The sequence below is a fragment of the Brassica napus genome, chromosome C5 (genome assembly GCF_020379485.1).
Source record: "Brassica napus cultivar Da-Ae chromosome C5, Da-Ae, whole genome shotgun sequence".
Classification (NCBI taxonomy): domain Eukaryota; kingdom Viridiplantae; phylum Streptophyta; class Magnoliopsida; order Brassicales; family Brassicaceae; genus Brassica; species Brassica napus.
Window position 1 is genome coordinate 12,615,157 of NC_063448.1, and position 18,653 is coordinate 12,633,809.

The 18,653-nt window shown below is 36.6% G+C and overlaps 1 protein-coding gene across 2 annotated transcripts; it reads right to left on the reverse strand.

Annotated features, from left to right (window-relative positions):
• Positions 1 to 2,630: 2,630 nt before the first annotated feature.
• Positions 2,631 to 4,702, reverse strand: BNAC05G16280D. 2 transcript variants are annotated; one of them, XM_013890902.3, is made up of 2 exons: positions 4,149 to 4,702; positions 2,631 to 3,447 (listed from the first exon to the last, which is right to left on the reverse strand). In XM_013890902.3, the coding sequence occupies exons 1-2, from the start codon at positions 4,564 to 4,566 to the stop codon at positions 2,891 to 2,893; spliced, it is 975 nt and encodes a 324-aa protein (XP_013746356.1). In that variant the 5' UTR covers positions 4,567 to 4,702; the 3' UTR covers positions 2,631 to 2,890. The 2 variants fall into 2 exon arrangements, with proteins under 2 accessions (XP_013746356.1, XP_013746357.1); XM_013890903.3 differs by having other exon boundaries at positions 2,631 to 3,438; positions 4,149 to 4,698.
• Between the last annotated feature and the right edge of the window lie 13,951 nt (positions 4,703 to 18,653).

Consider the following 18,653-nt stretch of genomic DNA (forward strand, 5'->3'; position numbering starts at 1 on the left):
CTGAAGCGTGGTAGACCTGTTGGTTCTAAGGATAAGAATCCTAGGAAACAGAAGAAATCTGAAATATATGATGCACCTAAAATAGCAGAAAATATTTTGGAAGAAATAAATGATAAGGACTCTGATGAATCAGAGCATCATGAATCGAAAGATAATCATGAGATTTCTATTAATTACATCCATAATAAAAGGATATGGAAAATGAATGAAAATGATGACATTGGTGATGTTTTCTCATATCTTATGTCAAATGAGGTAAATGAAGATACCGATGATCCAGAACCGAAATCCATATATGAATGTCAAAAGAGACATGATTGGAATAAATGGAAAGAAGCAATACAAATCGAACTTGATTCGCTTAACAAACGAAAAGTGTTTGGATCTATTGTACTCACACCTGAAGATGTGAGACCAGTTGGGTACAGATGGATTTTCGTTCGAAAACGAAATGAGATTACAAGGTATAAAGCTCGCCTTGTAGCCCAAGGATTTTCTCAAAGACCTGGTATTGATTATGAGGAAACATATTCTCCTGTAATGGATGCGATCACATTTAGATTCCTATGAGTCTAGCCGCTGATAAAAATCTTGAGATGCGTCTCATGGATGTTGTTACAGCTTATCTATATGGATCATTAGATACTGATATCTACATGAAAGTTCATGATGGATTTAAAATGCCAGAAGCATTAAGTTCCAAACCTAAAGAGTTATGTGCAATAAAATAGCAAAGATCATTATATGGGTTAAAGCAATCTGGACGTATGTGGTATAATCGTCTCAGTGATCATTTAATAAAAGAAGGATATGTGAATGACCCTATATGCCCACGTGTTTTCATCAAGAAAACAATATCCGGATTTGTAATAATCGCGGTATATGTCGATGATCTTAACATCATCGGAACTCAAAAGGAAATACAAAAGGCATCCGACTATCTCAAAGGAGAATTTGAGATGAAAGACCTAGGACAGACACAGTATTCTCTTGGCCTACAAATAGAACATTCACAAAATGGTATATTTGTGCATCAATCCACATACACTAAAAGAGTGTTGAAATGATTTAACATGGATAAATCAACTCCTCTTAGCACCCCGATGGTCGTTAGGTCACTTAATATTGAAAGTGATATATTTCGACCACCTGAGGAGAAAGAAGAAATACTTGGTCCGGAAGTACCATATCTAAGTGCAATTGGAGCGCTGATGTACCTTGCAAATTGTACACGGCCTGATATATCATTTGCTGTGAATCTTTTGGCAAGATTCAGCTCATCTCCAACTCGAAGACATTGGAATGGGATTAAACATGTTTTTCGTTACCTCCAAGGGACCATTGATTTAGGCTTGTTTTATCCTAAAAGTTCAAAAGGTCAAATGGTTGGTTTTGCAGATGCAAGATATCTTTCAGATCCACACAAAGCCCGATCGCAAACAGGATACGTTTTTACGATCGGAGGCATTGCTATATCTTGGCGTTCCCAGAAACAAACGCTCGTGGCTACTTCTTCAAATCATGCTGAGATCATTGCACTCCATGAAGCAAGTAGAGAATGTGTATGGTTGAGATCAATGAGCCGACACATCTGTTCAAGCAGCGGGATTGGTGAAAATACGGAGCCAACTATTCTATATGAAGATAATGCAGCATGTGTTGCTCAAAAAAAGGACGGATATATTAAAAGCGATAGAACAAAGCATATTCATCCGAAGTTCTTCTCATACACTCAAGAGCTCGTAAAGAAGAAAGAGATTGAAGTAAGATATGTCCAATCATGCGACAATGCAGCTGACCTCTTCACAAAATCACTTCCGACTTCGGTATTCAGAAAACATGTTCGTAACATTGGAATGCGTCATCAGAAGGATCTATGACTGCTCATTCGAGGGGGAGCTTACGTAGTTGTACTCTATTTACCTTACTATGGTTTTTCCCATTGGGTTTTCCTAGAAATGTTTTTAACGAGGCAACAAAGACGTTAAGCGAGAGTGGATAATGACACCGGTCCCCAAGGGGGAGTGTTATGGAAGCGTCGTATTGCAAACGGGGGAGGCGCATAATTTGTTGACTTTAATATCATTATGGGTCCCGCTGTCACTATGCATGTACAGTAACTTTACTTTTCATTTCTATATAAACGATCGTTTCGATCATTTGTAAGACACACCATCCTTCTCCTTCTAATAACACATCCTCTCTTGTTATCAGTGTTATCTTCTTCGTACGGATATAAAATTTTGTCCTTATTTAAATTCCTGCGATATAATAAAATACCAGTTTTTTTTACAACAATGAGACAATTATAAGAAACTTCAAATAAGATGTGAGTGGTGGGGTGGGTCCTGTATTTTGAATGGGAGTTGCATTTGAGGTGCCACTCTTTTCAAAGATGCTACTAATATTAGGTAATTAGCCTTTTCGCCTTCTTTCTATTTCTCCTTATGTAACTTTATAAGCCAAATAATTACAAATAGAATATATTGAATGCCAAATAAATTATAAACATTATGTACATATTTCCAAACACACCGAAAATGTTATATGCGGTAAGTTAATAATAACCTTTGCTACTACAATGTGATGTTCAAAACAAAGTTGCAATGTTAAACATATGACACTCTACTTAAATCCCAACTACATTAGTGACCAAAGTACAGAAAACATTATACATTAACAATACTTATATTTCCAAACTTTAACAATACACATCATTCTTATGGTTATTCTTGTATACCCAAATTTAATTAAAATAATATATCCTCCCACCCAACCTAATAAACATCACCACTCCAATCTATATGTACTTTCAATCAGCCAAACAGCAATACAATCATTTCCTTATACGTATAAACACTCATAATTAGTTATCCCCAAAAGTCCATAGTTATCCTCCTCTGACACGTGGAATTACCCTAGTAACACCTCCATTTCCTCCTCCGCGGCCGCCACCACCGCCGCCTCTAGTCACACCGTCCAAAATAGCTTCACCAACACCTTCACCGAGACCTTCCATTATACCACCGAAAAAATCAATCACAACCTGCGACGCCACCCTTGCCGCCGTTCCCAAAACCGCCGGAGACCTATCCCTTCCTTTGTGTCCGTTTGCTCTGAGGCCGTTCACGGCGGCGTCCTTGGCGCAGACCGCATGCAAGTGGTAATCGCAAACGGTGCAACGGTAAACCCTTCCGACTCGCTTACCTCTCTTGCACTCTCCGCAGAGGAATCCCCCGGAGTGGTCTCCGCCGGCGTTGTTGGTGGCGGAGGAGAGGAGTTGGAGAGGGTGGTGGTGGAGAGAGGAGGAGGAGAGGGAAGGAGATAACATGGCGCAGCCAGGATGCATCTGGAAACTGCAGGCTTTGCATCTGAAGGTGTAACCTTTTGGTGATCTTCCACACACGTCGCATTTCGATTTCTTTATTCCTCCTTTTGCTGTTATTCCTCATCAACATAAAAAAAAAAAAAAAAAAAAAAAAAAAAAAAAAAAAAGAAAACTATTAGCAAAAAAAGAAAAAACATAAAAGAAAGATAATCAAGAATATTTCATCACTCGAAAGTATAACCTACTAACTTGACTGCTAATAATTATCTTTATTAATTAGTAAACGTTTAATGGCATTATAATGTTATATCCGCAACCGCAAGTTGTCGAGAAAACAAATTTACCGAAGTTTGGTTATTTATGTTGTTCAGGTATATTCTAACGAGCAAAACAAAAATACATATGTTCTACTTCTTTTTATACTTTTTCTTCAGTGACTCCATTCTAATTCAGCAACTATTGTTTTAACTTCAACTTTGAAGCTTACAATATTTTAGAAAGCAAATTATTCTCTCTGTTGCTCGACGTCGCCAGTATTCAATTCTTAATTTTGATACCCACTAAACCAAATAATTATTTTGATTATTCTATGTAAAGCAATCAATATATAGTCGACAATAATCAGGGTTTCGTTATAGTGTTGTGACTAGTACTTGGTCCGAAAAAAAAACAACGGAACGGATATAACGTTAGTTAGCATTCGCACGAAAAGGAAAAATGTCTGAAAGGTATAACCTACAAAATGTATCATACAAAAAATACCATTAAATTAATTTTATTCAAAAATGTTCCGACAAAAATTAAGAGAGGAGATAGGTACCGGGCTTGGCAAAGAAGAGAAGCTGATGCTGGTAATGCAGAGGGTGTGACTTGAGTACAGGAGGAGCCGAAGCGCAAAATTCATGGAGCTGATAATCGCACTCTTGGCACACATACCTAACCCCAGCTCCTTCTTCTTTACACCCTGCACACGTGTAGATATCCGGCAAATCAACTTTGACCAGCACGTGTCGCGGATGTCCAAAGTGGACGATCTCTTCCCCTCTCATCAGTTGAGGAGATACCGGAAACTCTACGAACCGTGATCGTGGCGGTTTTCTGTTAAGATCATTAGTATGTACCACGGCTGTTGCGGCGGTAGCGTTTGAGGCAGAACGTCTGATAGCTACGGCTGCGGCGGCAACAGCAGAGTTGTTTGTGGTATTGGAATTGATGACTATGGATTTGCTTCTGATCATTCTTCTTTTGCAAAATGAAAACCTTGAGTTGGTGGTAGAAGCTATGATTGGTTAGGGTTGTTTGTGTCCTACGGTGGTGAAATTTGGAGTGGTTATTTTCCCAATTGGAGTGGTAAAATTAAGTGGAGATGAGAGTTTATTTATGGTGGAAAATATTGTAACTGTTTTCATAACATAGACAGGTTTTTCTAAAGAGAGAAAGCGTTTAGTTTTCTTTAGGGTTTCTAGAAAGAAAAGAAGATGCTTCGTAGACTTATTTGTCACTTGTCAGAAATTGCATGTAATTTTTACGTTAAAAGTTCAAAATAAATAATGAATTAAATCATTGATCTTCTTTTAAGTAGATATGGCTTTGCATGTGTGAGGATGTGAGTTAGGGTTTGTCGCTACAATTTCATCAATTTTGAAGCGACGAAATTGTGGAACTATGAAGCACCAAAAAAGTCACATATATATATATTTGGATAGAAATGGTACCTTTGGTTCAATCTAAAAAGAGTAGCTAAATCCGCCATATTAAAACCATTCTACAATGTTGTTAACTTCTCATTTAAAAATAAACTAGGATAAGACCTGAGCCTTACGCATAGTAAATTTATAGGAAAATTATTTAAAAAATATCGTATGAAAAAATAAAATTTATATTTTTGTTGAATAAATTTTTTGGCCACTAAATAATTTTTTTTAAACTTTTTTTGTTAATTACGTAATTTGTTTATTAATAAGCTGATCCCATTTAAAAAAAATATTTTAGGTCAAAAAATCACTTATCGCATAAGAACCTAACGTTTTGGCCAAGAATCTTAGGCCTGCTATTTGATTACAATGAAACTATGACAGCTCAGTTTTATATCATGATTTAGCAATTTAAAAGTTAATAATGATTATGAGAAGTTTACGCTCATGTGTCAATCCTAGTGTGTGCATATAAATTAAACGACCGCTCTTGTTTATTCACAATTATTTTAGGGTAAATAAATCAAAACAATCAATCTTATCTATCGTATATGATATATAATATTTCAATTTTAATTTGATAAATGAATGATCTATAATGGACATACTATATAATATAACATTCTCTAGCAATTTAATTTTGGACTAAAAAATTCTCAATTGATTCTCAAGCTACCACGTAATCAAAATTAACATTTCAATTACGTGACAACTCAGCAAAATCATTTTTTAATTATTACAAACTTAAGGTTACATCTTTTCAAATGTTTCTCAAATAATATATAGGGGATACTACATGTACTAGTTCCCATAAAGCTACATGGTATAAATTGTTTACTCATACTCCTCTATTTTTAAAAGATTAATGCTTTTAATTTTTTTAAAAAGTTATATGTTTTATGTTGTCTAGATATTTTTATTAGTCAAATTAAAAAATTTTAAAATTAATATACTTATTGAAATACTTTGGTATAAAATTTCTGAAAACTGATAAACACAGAAAATAATTTATTTATAATAAAAAATTTGATAGATTTTTAATATGTATAGAAACATATAAATATAAGTATGTGTTCTATCTTTTAGAAACAAATAGAGTATACCAAACAACTATTTACTACATTTGGAGAAAGAAAGAAACGCAAGGTGACATGATGACATCAACAAAACATGGACAACAGCAGATCAAATGCAAAGAAGGATTGACAAGGCTATGAGAAATAGAGTTACTTCGTTTAAGTATAAGTTTGACCACAAATCGGCAGGTTTACTTCGTTAGTGATTCCAACACACAGTGTAACTGACAGGTTTACAGTTCATAATCTCTTTTTAACATTATAAATATTTTTTATAGATCAATAAATTTGAAATTTTATCAAAAATAAATAAATGGAGTTTGTATTCGCTTTGGCCGAATCTAAGAAAAATAACTAAATCCACCATTAAAACCATTTTACAATGTTGTTAGATTTTTTTTTATATAAGAAAAAAAAACTACACGTACTAGTTCCCATAAAAGCTACATGGCATAAACTGTCACTCATAGTTATTTAGGCCTGGATTAATCTCTCTTTAGGTTAGTTAAACCTATTTTGGAAATATTTTGGCAACAAAAAAAATTGGAAATATCAGGTTAAAGAAAAATGTCCGACAAATTCTGAACTATAATGTCTTTTGTCCTGGCATTGATCACACCTTCGACATTTCTTTTGGATTGGACCTTACCGTTTAACAAGAATCCTTACCAAATCACATTACATGTCGAAATTTTCGTTTGTTTCATTTCACCCCCTGTACATTTTATCTTGCGTCTGTCCACATATGCAACAGAAAAAAGGTTCAAAATATATTACTCTACTTGTGGAAACTACATAACGAGAAATGCTTAGTCCCCTACCAAATCCGACAGTGGAAAATATCACAGAATGTATTGGGCCCCGATTTAATTCCGATTCTTCACGAGATCATACAAACAAGTATAGTGATAGCTTCCAAGCAAACCACAAAGATAAACAAAGGAACTAATTTCTCGTAGTAACCAATTCAAAAAGTAATATTCGTTCATAGACTTTCGTTCAATGTTTTTCTTAGTGGTGGATTTACCAGAATTTTTTTTTTGCTATAACACATGGTCCTCTTATGATAATCAAATACAATTATGATTAGCTGTTATGAACTTTAAAATAATAAATATAATAAAAAGATTTTGTTTTTTACATATCCTGATATAGAAATATAGCTAGGTTTCGGTCTGAGTATTTTATCCAAATGAAATTATATATCACGATCAAAATTCCGAATAAAATTCTATAAATTTTGCATACGGGTCCAACCATGGTAACAATCTTTATATATAAAGTTGGCTTTTTCCCTTCTTATGACATGTGGAAGGGGGGGGTTTGTTGACATATGTCCTCATGTTTTTTTTTTGTATTTAAATTCTTTTTCTTTTAAATTATTGCAATTTTCTCCATCAATTTCTAATTGTGTATTATCTAATCCTTCTCACACTTATTGGTCTCTAAAATTCAAGAAATAAATAAAATAATATAAATATATTTTAAATATTTAATTTATTCACACCTAAAAATAGCAAGACTTTTCATCATTTTATTATTTTTACTAATTTTTATTATTTCATTTACAAATTATATTTATTTCAATATTAGTATCATAAGATAATCAAATTAAGAATAAGAAACTAGACAACCAACACATAAACTAAAAAAACGGGCCAAAGGAAGAATAATAATCGAAAGGCCAAAGCCACCAAAAAGCAGGAAAATATATGCCTAAAACACCGGAATCACAACCAGTAGCTAAAAAGAAAGAAACACCTCACAGACTAAAAAAGAACATACAATACGGCATGCAACTGAAAAACCACAAAGCTCTGGATAGAAGGGACCAAAGCTCCAAAAGACTAACTCCGCACACCTATACCAAGGAAAACATGGAAAGAAAAGAAGCAACTTGAGAGAGGGAGAATGGAAGACAACCACCAAAAAATCAGAGACTAAACTTGAGACCAGAAATAACCTTCCAAGCCCACATAGCATACACGAACGAAAACATTATCCAAATCTCGACTGGCAAACATGGTGAAAGGGAGAGCCACCAGAGATGCGATGAAAGCTGCAAAGAGATGCAAGAATAGAGAGGGAAAGGGAGACGGAGCGAAATCAGAAAACTATGGAGCCGTCCTCGAGCTATATATGAAAGAGAGCATAGAAGTCAGAACACCAAAAACTGGATCTTGAAAACCAAAACGAGCAGAGACTATTGATGGTAAGCCAACGACGAGGAATACAAAATCAAAGACGAATAAACTCTGACCCAACCAAGGAGATGCAGTTCCTAACATCAGCTGAAATCTAAGGAAGAAGAGGAGCAATCAATATTGACTGGAACAGCCTACAATGCCGTGGGAAGCAACCGAACAACTGAAAACTCATAAACCCGTTCTGCAACAAATACCATATAATCTCATAGGTGAAGAAGACAAGAAGAACAAGAGAAAAATGTGAGTCTTTTTCCGGTGATGATGAGAAGCACCGCACACCAGATTTGTAACGAAATACATAGACGGTGAGGGCTCAAGTTTAAAATATGGGGAGAGGGCAAAAAACATCTTAAAAATTATAATTTTCAAAAGTATGAAAAAAATATAATACAATTTTGACGACAAAACCATTAATCTTAGAATCAACAAATGCGTAGATGCAAAGTTATTGAAATTCAATATTAGTTTACGTTAGAGGCTCATTTGACTACTAACAAGTACTATATACACAACAACACATTATTCAAAAAAAAAAAAACAAACACAAAATATATTAACTTATCACCTACTACATAACAAACTAAAAACATCAAATAATGATCTTAACAAATAAAAACGATAACATAATTACATTATCCAAAAAAAAATCATGCTCTTAGCAATAATAAAACAATATTCCGCGCGAAGCGCGAACACCCCCTAGTTAATGGAATAAAAATAAGTAGAATAAGAAGAATGGAACTGATTTATAAAAAAATAGAATATAATCATTCAATTTATTCCAAATCAAAATAGTTGAGAAATGTTTATGAATATTTTTCTTTGTAAATTTTTTGGAATGATTGTGGAACTGATTAATGAGTATTTAATTTTATTCAAGTTAAATGGTAAAAAATTAAAGAATCAATAAAATTAATGATTATAAATCATTATATTCCAAAAATTTGCAATCCAGTTGCAGCTATAATTCACCATTCCTTTACTACACTTTTGATATTAAAAATTTCCAGCAATTTATAAAGGAAGAAAATATTATAAGAAACAAATAGCTTTTCTGCTTTGTATGCGCTGTAAGGGAAGGAGAAGAGCATCAAAGAACAACAGAGGACTAACACCATAAGATTCTCACTCAATTAAAAGTTTAAAACATATCAAAACTTGACTACAAGTCTTGATTTTAGCCAATTGTTTCACTTTGTTCAATTTTACAAGTTATTCCACTCTGTCATTTCATCTCCGGATTAATCATTCTTGGAGTAGTTATTCTTTCCAATTAGACGAAAACGTACATAGTTAAGATAGAGAAGCGAATAAGAGAATATTTAGCCATTCAACTAACAGTAGTTTTCTCTTTATTCTCATACATTGTTCTGGATAATGAATTATCCTCGTGAACATAGATATTCTCTAGATTGTGATTAGGGACAATTCAATTTACTTTTGTTCGTTTCGGTTTAGTTACGTTCGTCTTATTAAATCTATAACCAAACTCTTATCGAACTTGTGCCGGCTATAATTCGGTTCAGTTGTGTTTTATTTTATATATACCAAATGTATGAAATTTGATATAGGCTCGTTTGTTTCTTCACCCGGCTGTGCTAACTTAAGTTAAATGAATGGTTAGGGTTGATAGATAAATAAGTCTTGATTGTAATGTATTTTTCTCAAGGAAAAGAAATATATTAAGGGTATGACTGGTTTCCCCGCTACTATCCGCAAACGCAGCTTTTGCGGTTGGTAGCGGTTGTTGGCGTTTTGCATTTGGTAGTTAACCAGTCATAAGTATCCTGCAAATGCATCAATTTCTAACCGCGGAACCAGTCGTACAAATCTCTTAAAACCGCTAAAAACCGCAACCACCTCCATCCGCAAACTCCTGCAACCGCAACCGATGCGTTTGAACCGGTCCTAAAATCAAACTGAAAGTTGAAAGTTTAGAAAAGTTATAGCCCAATTACACAGCAACGTGTTAAAATTATTAAAGATTACTTGTATATACATGATAGACAGATCGATGCAACTGAATGTATTAAAAAAATTTCTGTCAACAACATGTATTATACAGATTTGAATTCAGATGCTGACACAGTGATGAAACTACTTCAGTAAGATGTTTAGAGGGAGATATGTTGGGATTTTCTAGGGTTTGATCAGTTCGGTTTGGTAATGTTAAGTGACTTAATTCGGTTCAAATAAAAGTATAACTGATGCTAGTTCTCTGATACCCGATGTTTGTTATAAAATAATGATTGTTACATTACAATCTTACGCGTAAACCTTTTTGTCCGGCAACAACTTCAGGTATTCAAGTACATGGATTGATTGACCAGATCAATCAAATTCACAATATTGCCTTTCAGAAATTGGAAGTCGATACATACTAGTTTACAATTAATATGGCTTAAAAAAATAATAATCAGGCCTGTAAAGCCCATAATACGAAATTTTATACTACTAGGCTTGCTTTCGGCCCATATAAGAAGATGGTTAACTCGTGAACTAGTTATGGGCATATTATCCGAAACCCGAAACCCGAAAACCGAACCGGAACCGAACCGAAAAAACCGAGACGGAAACCGGACCGAAAATTACATAAACCCGACGGTTCCTATATTTTTAAATCCGAAAAACAAAAACCAAACCGAGATCGAACCGAGAACCGAACGAGTACCCGAATATTTTGAATTGATTTTTATTTTTATTTTTAATTTTAATATATTTAAAATATAATTTATAAATAAAAATATCTAAAAAATCCGAACTACACGTATAACCCGGATATATTTTCGGTTTTTTCCTGGTTTACCTCGGGTTTTCGGAGTTTTTTCGGTTTTTTGGACTTTAAACCCGAACCAAACCCGAATTATTTGTAATGCGGTTTCATTTCGGGTTTTATAAAAAAGTAGAAACCCGATCCGAATCCGACATTATCTGAACCGATCCGATCGGAAAAATATCTGGTTCCTAAACAATTCTTAAACATCTCATCCCAAATAACCCGAAAATCGAATAAACTGAATCGACCCGAACTGAAAACCCGAATGCCAGCACTATCGTGAACGAAGCAAAAGTGGTCGGAGGTGGCCGTTTCTTAAACATGAAATCAGTCTACGTTCGTTATTGTAAAAGGGGAGATGAACCTGCTAAGCGACATGTGGGATAGTGACTCTTGTCGGTTAAATAACGCCACGTGGGTGTATGCTTTATTTCAACTTTTTATCCTTGTTAGTTACTTGGATTCATTGAAAAGATACTTCCCTAAATCGAGGACCTAACTCCGATAAATGCTGTCTCTGTACCTTATCTTATAAGGTGTGATTGAATGACACTTTTAAAGTAAATATTTTTTACTTTGTATTCCACTTAATTACTACCAATCAGCTTGAAAACAATGAAAATAATTTGCATCTACTTTCAGCTGAATAAAGTTGAAAAGGGTAAAAGTTTTTCACTTGTTTTAACAAGAGTAGAAGTTACGATACGCAGATCTTGGGAAAACTTTTTCTCTCCTCTCTCCGGCGATTGAAAGGCGATTAGAGTTTCTCACCCCTATTCGCGCCGACGGCTTTGGCACCACGCCACCGTCGAGAACTCTCTGTCTCCCTTCTTCTTATCCAAAACCTTAACTTTCCCTTTCAATGGGGAAGCGTAAGAAACCAGGCGCTGCGATGCTCGCAGCTTCGTCGAAGCTAGGTCGGTTCGCTTTTCTCTCAGCGAAGGTCTCCGCCCCTTCTGTTAAGTCAGCCACCACCCCCGAAGACTCTGCTCCCCTAATTGATGCAAAAGTTGTTCAAGAAACCAAATTGACGGTTGTACCGAAAATTGGTGTAGACACGACGGCCACTCCGTCTCAATGTCATCCTCCAGTGCCATTTCAACCTCAGAGCCCCTTGAGGAGCATGCGGCTCAGGTCAACGGGATTGTACCAGTGCTCCTTCTTTGCTGTCTACAAGAATCAAACGTTCTTTGACGCTTCAGGAATTGGGAACCCTGACTACTCATGTATCAGGAGCCTTTTCGTCTTGATTCCAGATGAGAATATTGATGCCGCCAAGGAGGAATTCAAAGATTTTGTCTTTGCTAGATTTACCGGAGACACTCCACCTAAGGGTCACATAATTGGAGTGGTCAACGCTATGTGGACACGGACTGGTCCCAGAATCTTTGTTCATAGAATTGGAGAAGGAGCTTTTTTTCTACAGGTAACGAATGAGAGAACCAGAGCAACGATTCTTAGTCGTCAAGCCTGGATGATCAAGGGTTGTCCTATGTTCGTTTCAACTTAGTCACCGGAGTTTACTCCCGAGCAGCCACAACTCACCTCTGCTGTAGTGCCGGTGGAGCTCAGAGGAGTCCCATACCTTCTGTTTAATCAACAGAGTCTTAGTAGGATTGCCACCGCTATTGGAAGGCCGATATCTTTAGCTCCAGAGACTGAAAGGAAGGAAAATTTTTAGGTTGCTAAAGTATGGATTCATGTTAACCTGATGGAGAGTCTACCAGAAAAGATTGTCTCGGGTTTCTCAAATGGTAGAGAGGCGGAGATCTTTGTCTCTTACCCTTGGTTGCCAGATAAGTGCTCTCAATGTGGTAAATTTGGCCATAAACACCAGCTCTGCCCTAGCGCTGGTAAGCTATGGAGACCTATTGATCCGGCGGCTGGAGTATGCAGGTCTGCATCCCCTTCAGGACGTCCTAAGAGTCGTGAATCTCAGGGCAGGAGAAGGTCCAGGCCCGGAAGATCAGAAAGGGCAAGACGGCGGGATCTTAGTGGGGGGGGGGGGGGAGACGGGATTGGGTCGAAAGAGCAGCTGACAATCTGAGCCCTCACTCTAACACTGCTCAGCAAAAGAAAGAATGTCAAGCTCCGGAATCAGAGGGCATGTTGGCAGACCCTGAGATTGTTTCAAAGGTATCAGAGAATGTTTCAAAAGTACCAGAGGAGGATACTAGTCTGGAAATAGAGATATCAGTGGATCAACATACCTCTGTAACTCCAGCTTACCCAAGCCCCCCTTCAAGGCAGGTGGTCTCCTTGGATAGAAATTCCGGCTTTTCAACAGTCCATGTGTTTCATGAAGATGATGGCTCTGCCCCTTGTAAGGCAGACGACTCAGGTGATCCTTTTCTTCTGGTCTCCAACCGGAAGTGTAGCCTCAAGGCTACAAAAGACTAATCAAATTTCATCATGTTTTTTGCGTGGGATGTAAGAGGACTGAACAGCAATACACACCACTCATTAGTCAAGGACTGGATAGGAAAAAATAAACCCCTTTTTGGAGCATATTTAGAAACAAAAATACAACACAACAACTCAAGCCGGATTACTAATTCTCTTCTAGCAGAATGGAAGTATTTTGCGAATTCAAATAGCCAGTCTACTGCAAGGATCATTGTTGTTTGGCACCCAAGTGTCACTGTCACGATCTACAAGGCCTCGCCTCAGATGGTTACTTGTGGAATCTTTATTTTGTCTCAGAACCTCTCCTTCACGGTCAGTTTTGTTTATGGTTTCAACCAAGTAGATGAGAGGCAACAGTTATGGGATGATCTGGCATTTATCAATTCCACTACCCCAGCCTCTAGATTCCCTTGGGCTGTGTTGGGAGACTTCAATCATATTTTGAGATCAGATCAGCATTCTCAGCACTTGAATGGAGATACTGACACGTCGGGGATGGATGGTTTTAATTTCGCTCTGCAAGAAGTTGAGTTATTTGAGGCTCAAGCAAATGGTCTCACCTATTCTTAGTGGAATAATCAGGACGGCAATCCGGTTGCGAAGAAAATTGACCACGCTTTGATCAACCATCACTGGGCTCAATCCTTTTCTGACTCTTTTTGCGAGTTCCTTGAGCCTGAGCAATCAGACCATGCGCCTTGTTTAGTCAAAATGCCTTCCCAGACTAGATGTGCCCCAAAACCATTCAAGTTTTTCCACCACACCATTGATCATCCGGAATACTTAGATACGGTCAGGGAAGCTTGGAACTTTAATACGGTCTAGGGGTCTCTGCAGTTCAAACTAGCAAGATCGTTGAAGCTCCTAAAGCCAGCTCTTAGTGAAGGACGTTACTAGTGATGAAATCACCACGACTGTATTTGCTATACCCCTTAGTAAAAGCCCTGGACCCGATGGTTATACTGCCGAGTTCTTAAGATCTTCATGGTCAATTGTTGGGAACAACTTTGTGGCTTCTGTGCAAGAATTTTTCAGAAAAGCTTCTAAAGGACCTAAACAACACAGCCATAGTGTTAATTTCAAAGACATCCCAAGCTTGTAAACTTGGAGAGTTCATACCCATCAGTTGCTGCAACATTGCGAACAAGGTAATAGCAAAAATTATGGCAAATCGTTTGAAGCCAATTTTGCAGGAATGCATCAGCCCTAACCAGTCGGCGTTCTTAAAGGACGAAGTCTTGGAGAAAATGTTCTATTGTCCTCGGAATTGATCAGAGACTATGAGAATTTATCTTGTGCGAAGAACTCTATGCTTAAAGTTGATCTCCGGAAGGCATTTGACACAATCTGCTGGGATTTCTTGCTTAAACTTTTGGAAGCTCAGGACTTTCCCCCACAGTTTAGGGACTGGATTAAGGAATGCATAACATCTCCGAGGTTCTTAACTTCCATCAATGGAGAATTATCTGGGTTCTTTAAGGGGGAAAAAGGTCTAAGATAAGGTGATTGTATCTCCCCTTACCTGTTCATCATGGTAGTGGAAGCATTATCAAAAATTCTAGAGACAGCATCATCTGAGGGTAGGATTGTGTTGCACCCGAAGTGTGAAGATCCTAAAGTTACTCACCTCCTATTTGCAGATGACCTCCTCCTTTTCTCAGATGGTTCTCAGACTTCGCTAGCTGGAATTTCTTCTGTTATGATGGAGATTAAGACACTGTTTGGTCTGGAAATGAATCCTTCAAAGTCTGAGATCTTTTTGGTGGGTACAACGACACTGAGGCTGCTGAAATAAGCCAGCGAGCAGGCTTTAAGCAGGGAATATTCCCCACTCGCTACCTTGGCTTGCCATTGAACCCGGAAAGGCTGACTCTATCAACGCTTCAACCGCTACTTGATAAGATAACTGGTAAGATGTACTCATGGACAGTGAAGTATCTCTCCTTTGCTGGGAAGATAAGGCTTGTTGCTTCGGTAGTATATGGGATGGTGAACTTTTGTAGTGCAGTGTTTGTATTACCAAAATCTTTATATGCCAAGGTGGACTCTCTGTGCGCAGCTTTTCTCTGGAAAAAATGGAACCTCATCAGCCAGGGGATCTCGAGTCTCTTGGAAAGACATTTGCAAGGCAAAAAATGAAGGTGGCTTTGGTCTAAGACATCTTGAGGAGTTCGAGACTGTCTTCAGGCTCAAGCGAACTTGGTCCTTCTTCTCTGAATCGGATTCACTACTGTCGAGATGGTTGAAAAACCATATTTTTCACCGAAACGACTTCTGGCAGATTCAGGAATCACCGCGACTCTCAACTACGGTTCGGAGCATGCTGCAGCTACGTCCAATGCTTCCTGATCTCATGAGATGCGACATAGGAAATGGTAAAATGGCAAGTTTCTGGTTTGATTCTTGGACTGATATAGGGCCTTTGATTGAGATAGCGGGGGATTCGGGACCTCGTAGCCTAAGAGTTAGAAAGAGTGTTGTAGTTCTGGATGCCACTTCAAGTGCCTCTTGGAGATTACCTGCTGCAAGATCGCAACAGATGCAGACATAACAGATTGCTATCACTGCAATTCAGCCTCCGGAAGCTTCAAATGAATGCGACAGCTTCCTATGGCGAAGGTCTCCTGATTCATTCGGCCCTTCCTTCTCTTCTAAGGTAACTTGGGAGTCTTTGCGAGAGCCTACACCAACTGTGTGTTGGCATAAAGCTATATGGTTTAAAGAAAATGTTCCAAGAAATACTTTTATGGCATGGTTGGCACTCCTGCGACGGCTTCCTACTAAGGATAGACTTCGTCGTTGGGGCCTCAATGTTACAGCTGAGTGTGTGTTGTGTTCATCTGCTCTGGAAACGCACCACCACTTATTCTTCGAGTGTAGTTTCTCCTCTGCAATCTGGCAGGGGTTCGCATCTCAGATCAGGGAAAATCCTCCAGCCGACCTTCACGCAGTAGCAGCTTGGATACTCTCTTCCTCCAATCGCATCAGTAGAGAAGAAGTTATTCTCCTAAAGCTCATCCTCCAATCGAAAATCTACCTTGTATGGAAGGAAATAAACGCTCGCATCTTCACCTCTGTGTCAACGAGTTCAAGCGGTATCCATTTGGCTCTAGACAGGCATCTTCGTGACCGGCTCTTGTCATTCCCAGCTTCTCCACCAGCCGGCCCTTCGCTGCTCTCGCTTTATTTTGCATCCTACCGACCTCCTTGAAAGGTTCCCTTTGTTGTTGTTCTTGCATTGTTGTGGTTTCTATTTCTTTTTTGTGTAATAAGTTGCTTGCAACAATGTGAAAAATTGAAAATAGTATAATATTAACATTTTACTAAGAAAAAAAAAGAGAGTAGAAGTTGACGTTCTCTAGCATACTTTTTTCTGTTCATTTTTTAAAAAATTTAGGAAAAATTGTTTTTTTAGAGCAAAAAAATGATAATTATGTTCTTTTATACTAATATCTATTTTGTGTCATTTTTGTCTGTAATACCCTTCAATATTTTTGAAAATAAATTTAATAAATAATTTTACAAACATTTTTTTTTTGGAAAAATAGTAACTATTGATAAAATACCTATAAGAACTGAGTGGTATTTTTTTCAGTTCTAAAAATGTTTAAATCATAATTTTCTGATTTGGTTCTAAATAAAGTAGAAATGACATTCTACGAAGTAGAAAACGAAATCCATTTTTTTCATTGAATCTACAATGTTTAGAATACGTGATCTACGTAAATAAGAGTATTCTAATAACATTTAGAATACACATTTCGCACTTAACCCACCGATCTAAAATCTTTAGAAATCAAAATCTACACATTAATACGAATCTAAAACACGAAGAAAAAAACTTCTACAGATTTACTGTAAATCTAAAACATGTAGAAATCAAAATCTATACATTACTGTAATTCTAAAAACCTGTAGAAACCGATTTCTACAGATTAATTGTATTCTACAGATAAGAAATCGGTTCCTAAAAATATGGAAACAAAATATTTGGGAATGTCACTTTCATATTTTGAAAAATCGATTTAAAAAAACAAAAAAAAAACGTGGTAACCTTCTTCTCACGCCGTCTTCTATATTCCATTGATTGTTCACAAATTTTCACATTATTTCTATCAAATCAGTGTGAAATTGAGTGAGTTAGGGTTTATGAACTTGTGACTTTGATTTTCTCCCCCTTTTATCGTGAAGGAGATGAAAAATTATGGGTTTCATCCCCAAAAAAATCGAGTTTAAAGAGTTGAAATTATGTTTGGTCGGTTCAAACCAAGTGGGAATCAAACCTGATATAACCGAAGAAAACCAGGAAATCGATTTGGAATACTTACCTGGGCATGGGATCGATCGGTCTATAATTCGAGATCGGTCGTTCTGTATGAAATCGACCTTTGCCGATCGAGTGAAATGGACCAGGTCGATCAGTATATGCTCCGCATTTTTTTGTTCTGCATAATGATCAGGATCGATCGATCCGTTCGACCTTGTAATTTCGGATCGATCGATCCCACTTGATCGAACCTATTATTTATTATATTTAAAAATTACAATTTTAAGGGCATTATTGCCATTTTGAAAATAATTAGCCTAATGGAACATAAAGTATATGAGATTAGTATAAATGGACATAGTTATCATTTTTTTACTCTACAAAACAATTTTCCCAAAAAAATTATTCTTAATTTTCTCTTTTGATCTCTTTATTATTTTTCTTTTCCTCCCAATTCATCCACTATTTTTACTCTGGATTACACTTCTTTTTACCAGTCACACTCATAGTTTATTGGAAAATTGTTTTTTTAGACCAAAATAATTATAACTATGTCATATTAGGCTAATCTCATATACTTTATGTCCTGTTAGTCTAAATATTTTCAAAATAGCAATATTGTCCTTAATTTCAATTAAAAATTCGAAATTACAATTAATAAAAAATGTTAAATATTAAAATATAATTTTTAACTAAAATAATTTAAAAATATTAAAAATCCCCAAAAAAGGGAAATTACCACAAATACCACTTTCCTAGTACCACTTTTCATGTTTACACTAACCACTTTTACTCTCACTTTTAATGAAGGGTAAAAGACACTCATACCTCTAGGGTTAATTAATCTAGACTTACAGGTTCGAGTTGAGTGGTAGATTAGGATTTTTGGAATGTGGAAT

What these genes read in the sequence shown, in the direction of transcription:
- BNAC05G16280D (XM_013890902.3), bottom strand. Translation starts at nt 4,566, where the DNA reads ATGATCAGAAGCAAATCCATAGTCATCAATTCCAATACCACAAACAAC. An exon ending in TCTCTTCTTTGCCAAGCCCG is followed by an intron (nt 3,448 to 4,148) that starts GTACCTATCTCC and finishes TATGTTGATGAG; the next exon opens with GAATAACAGCAAAAGGAGGA.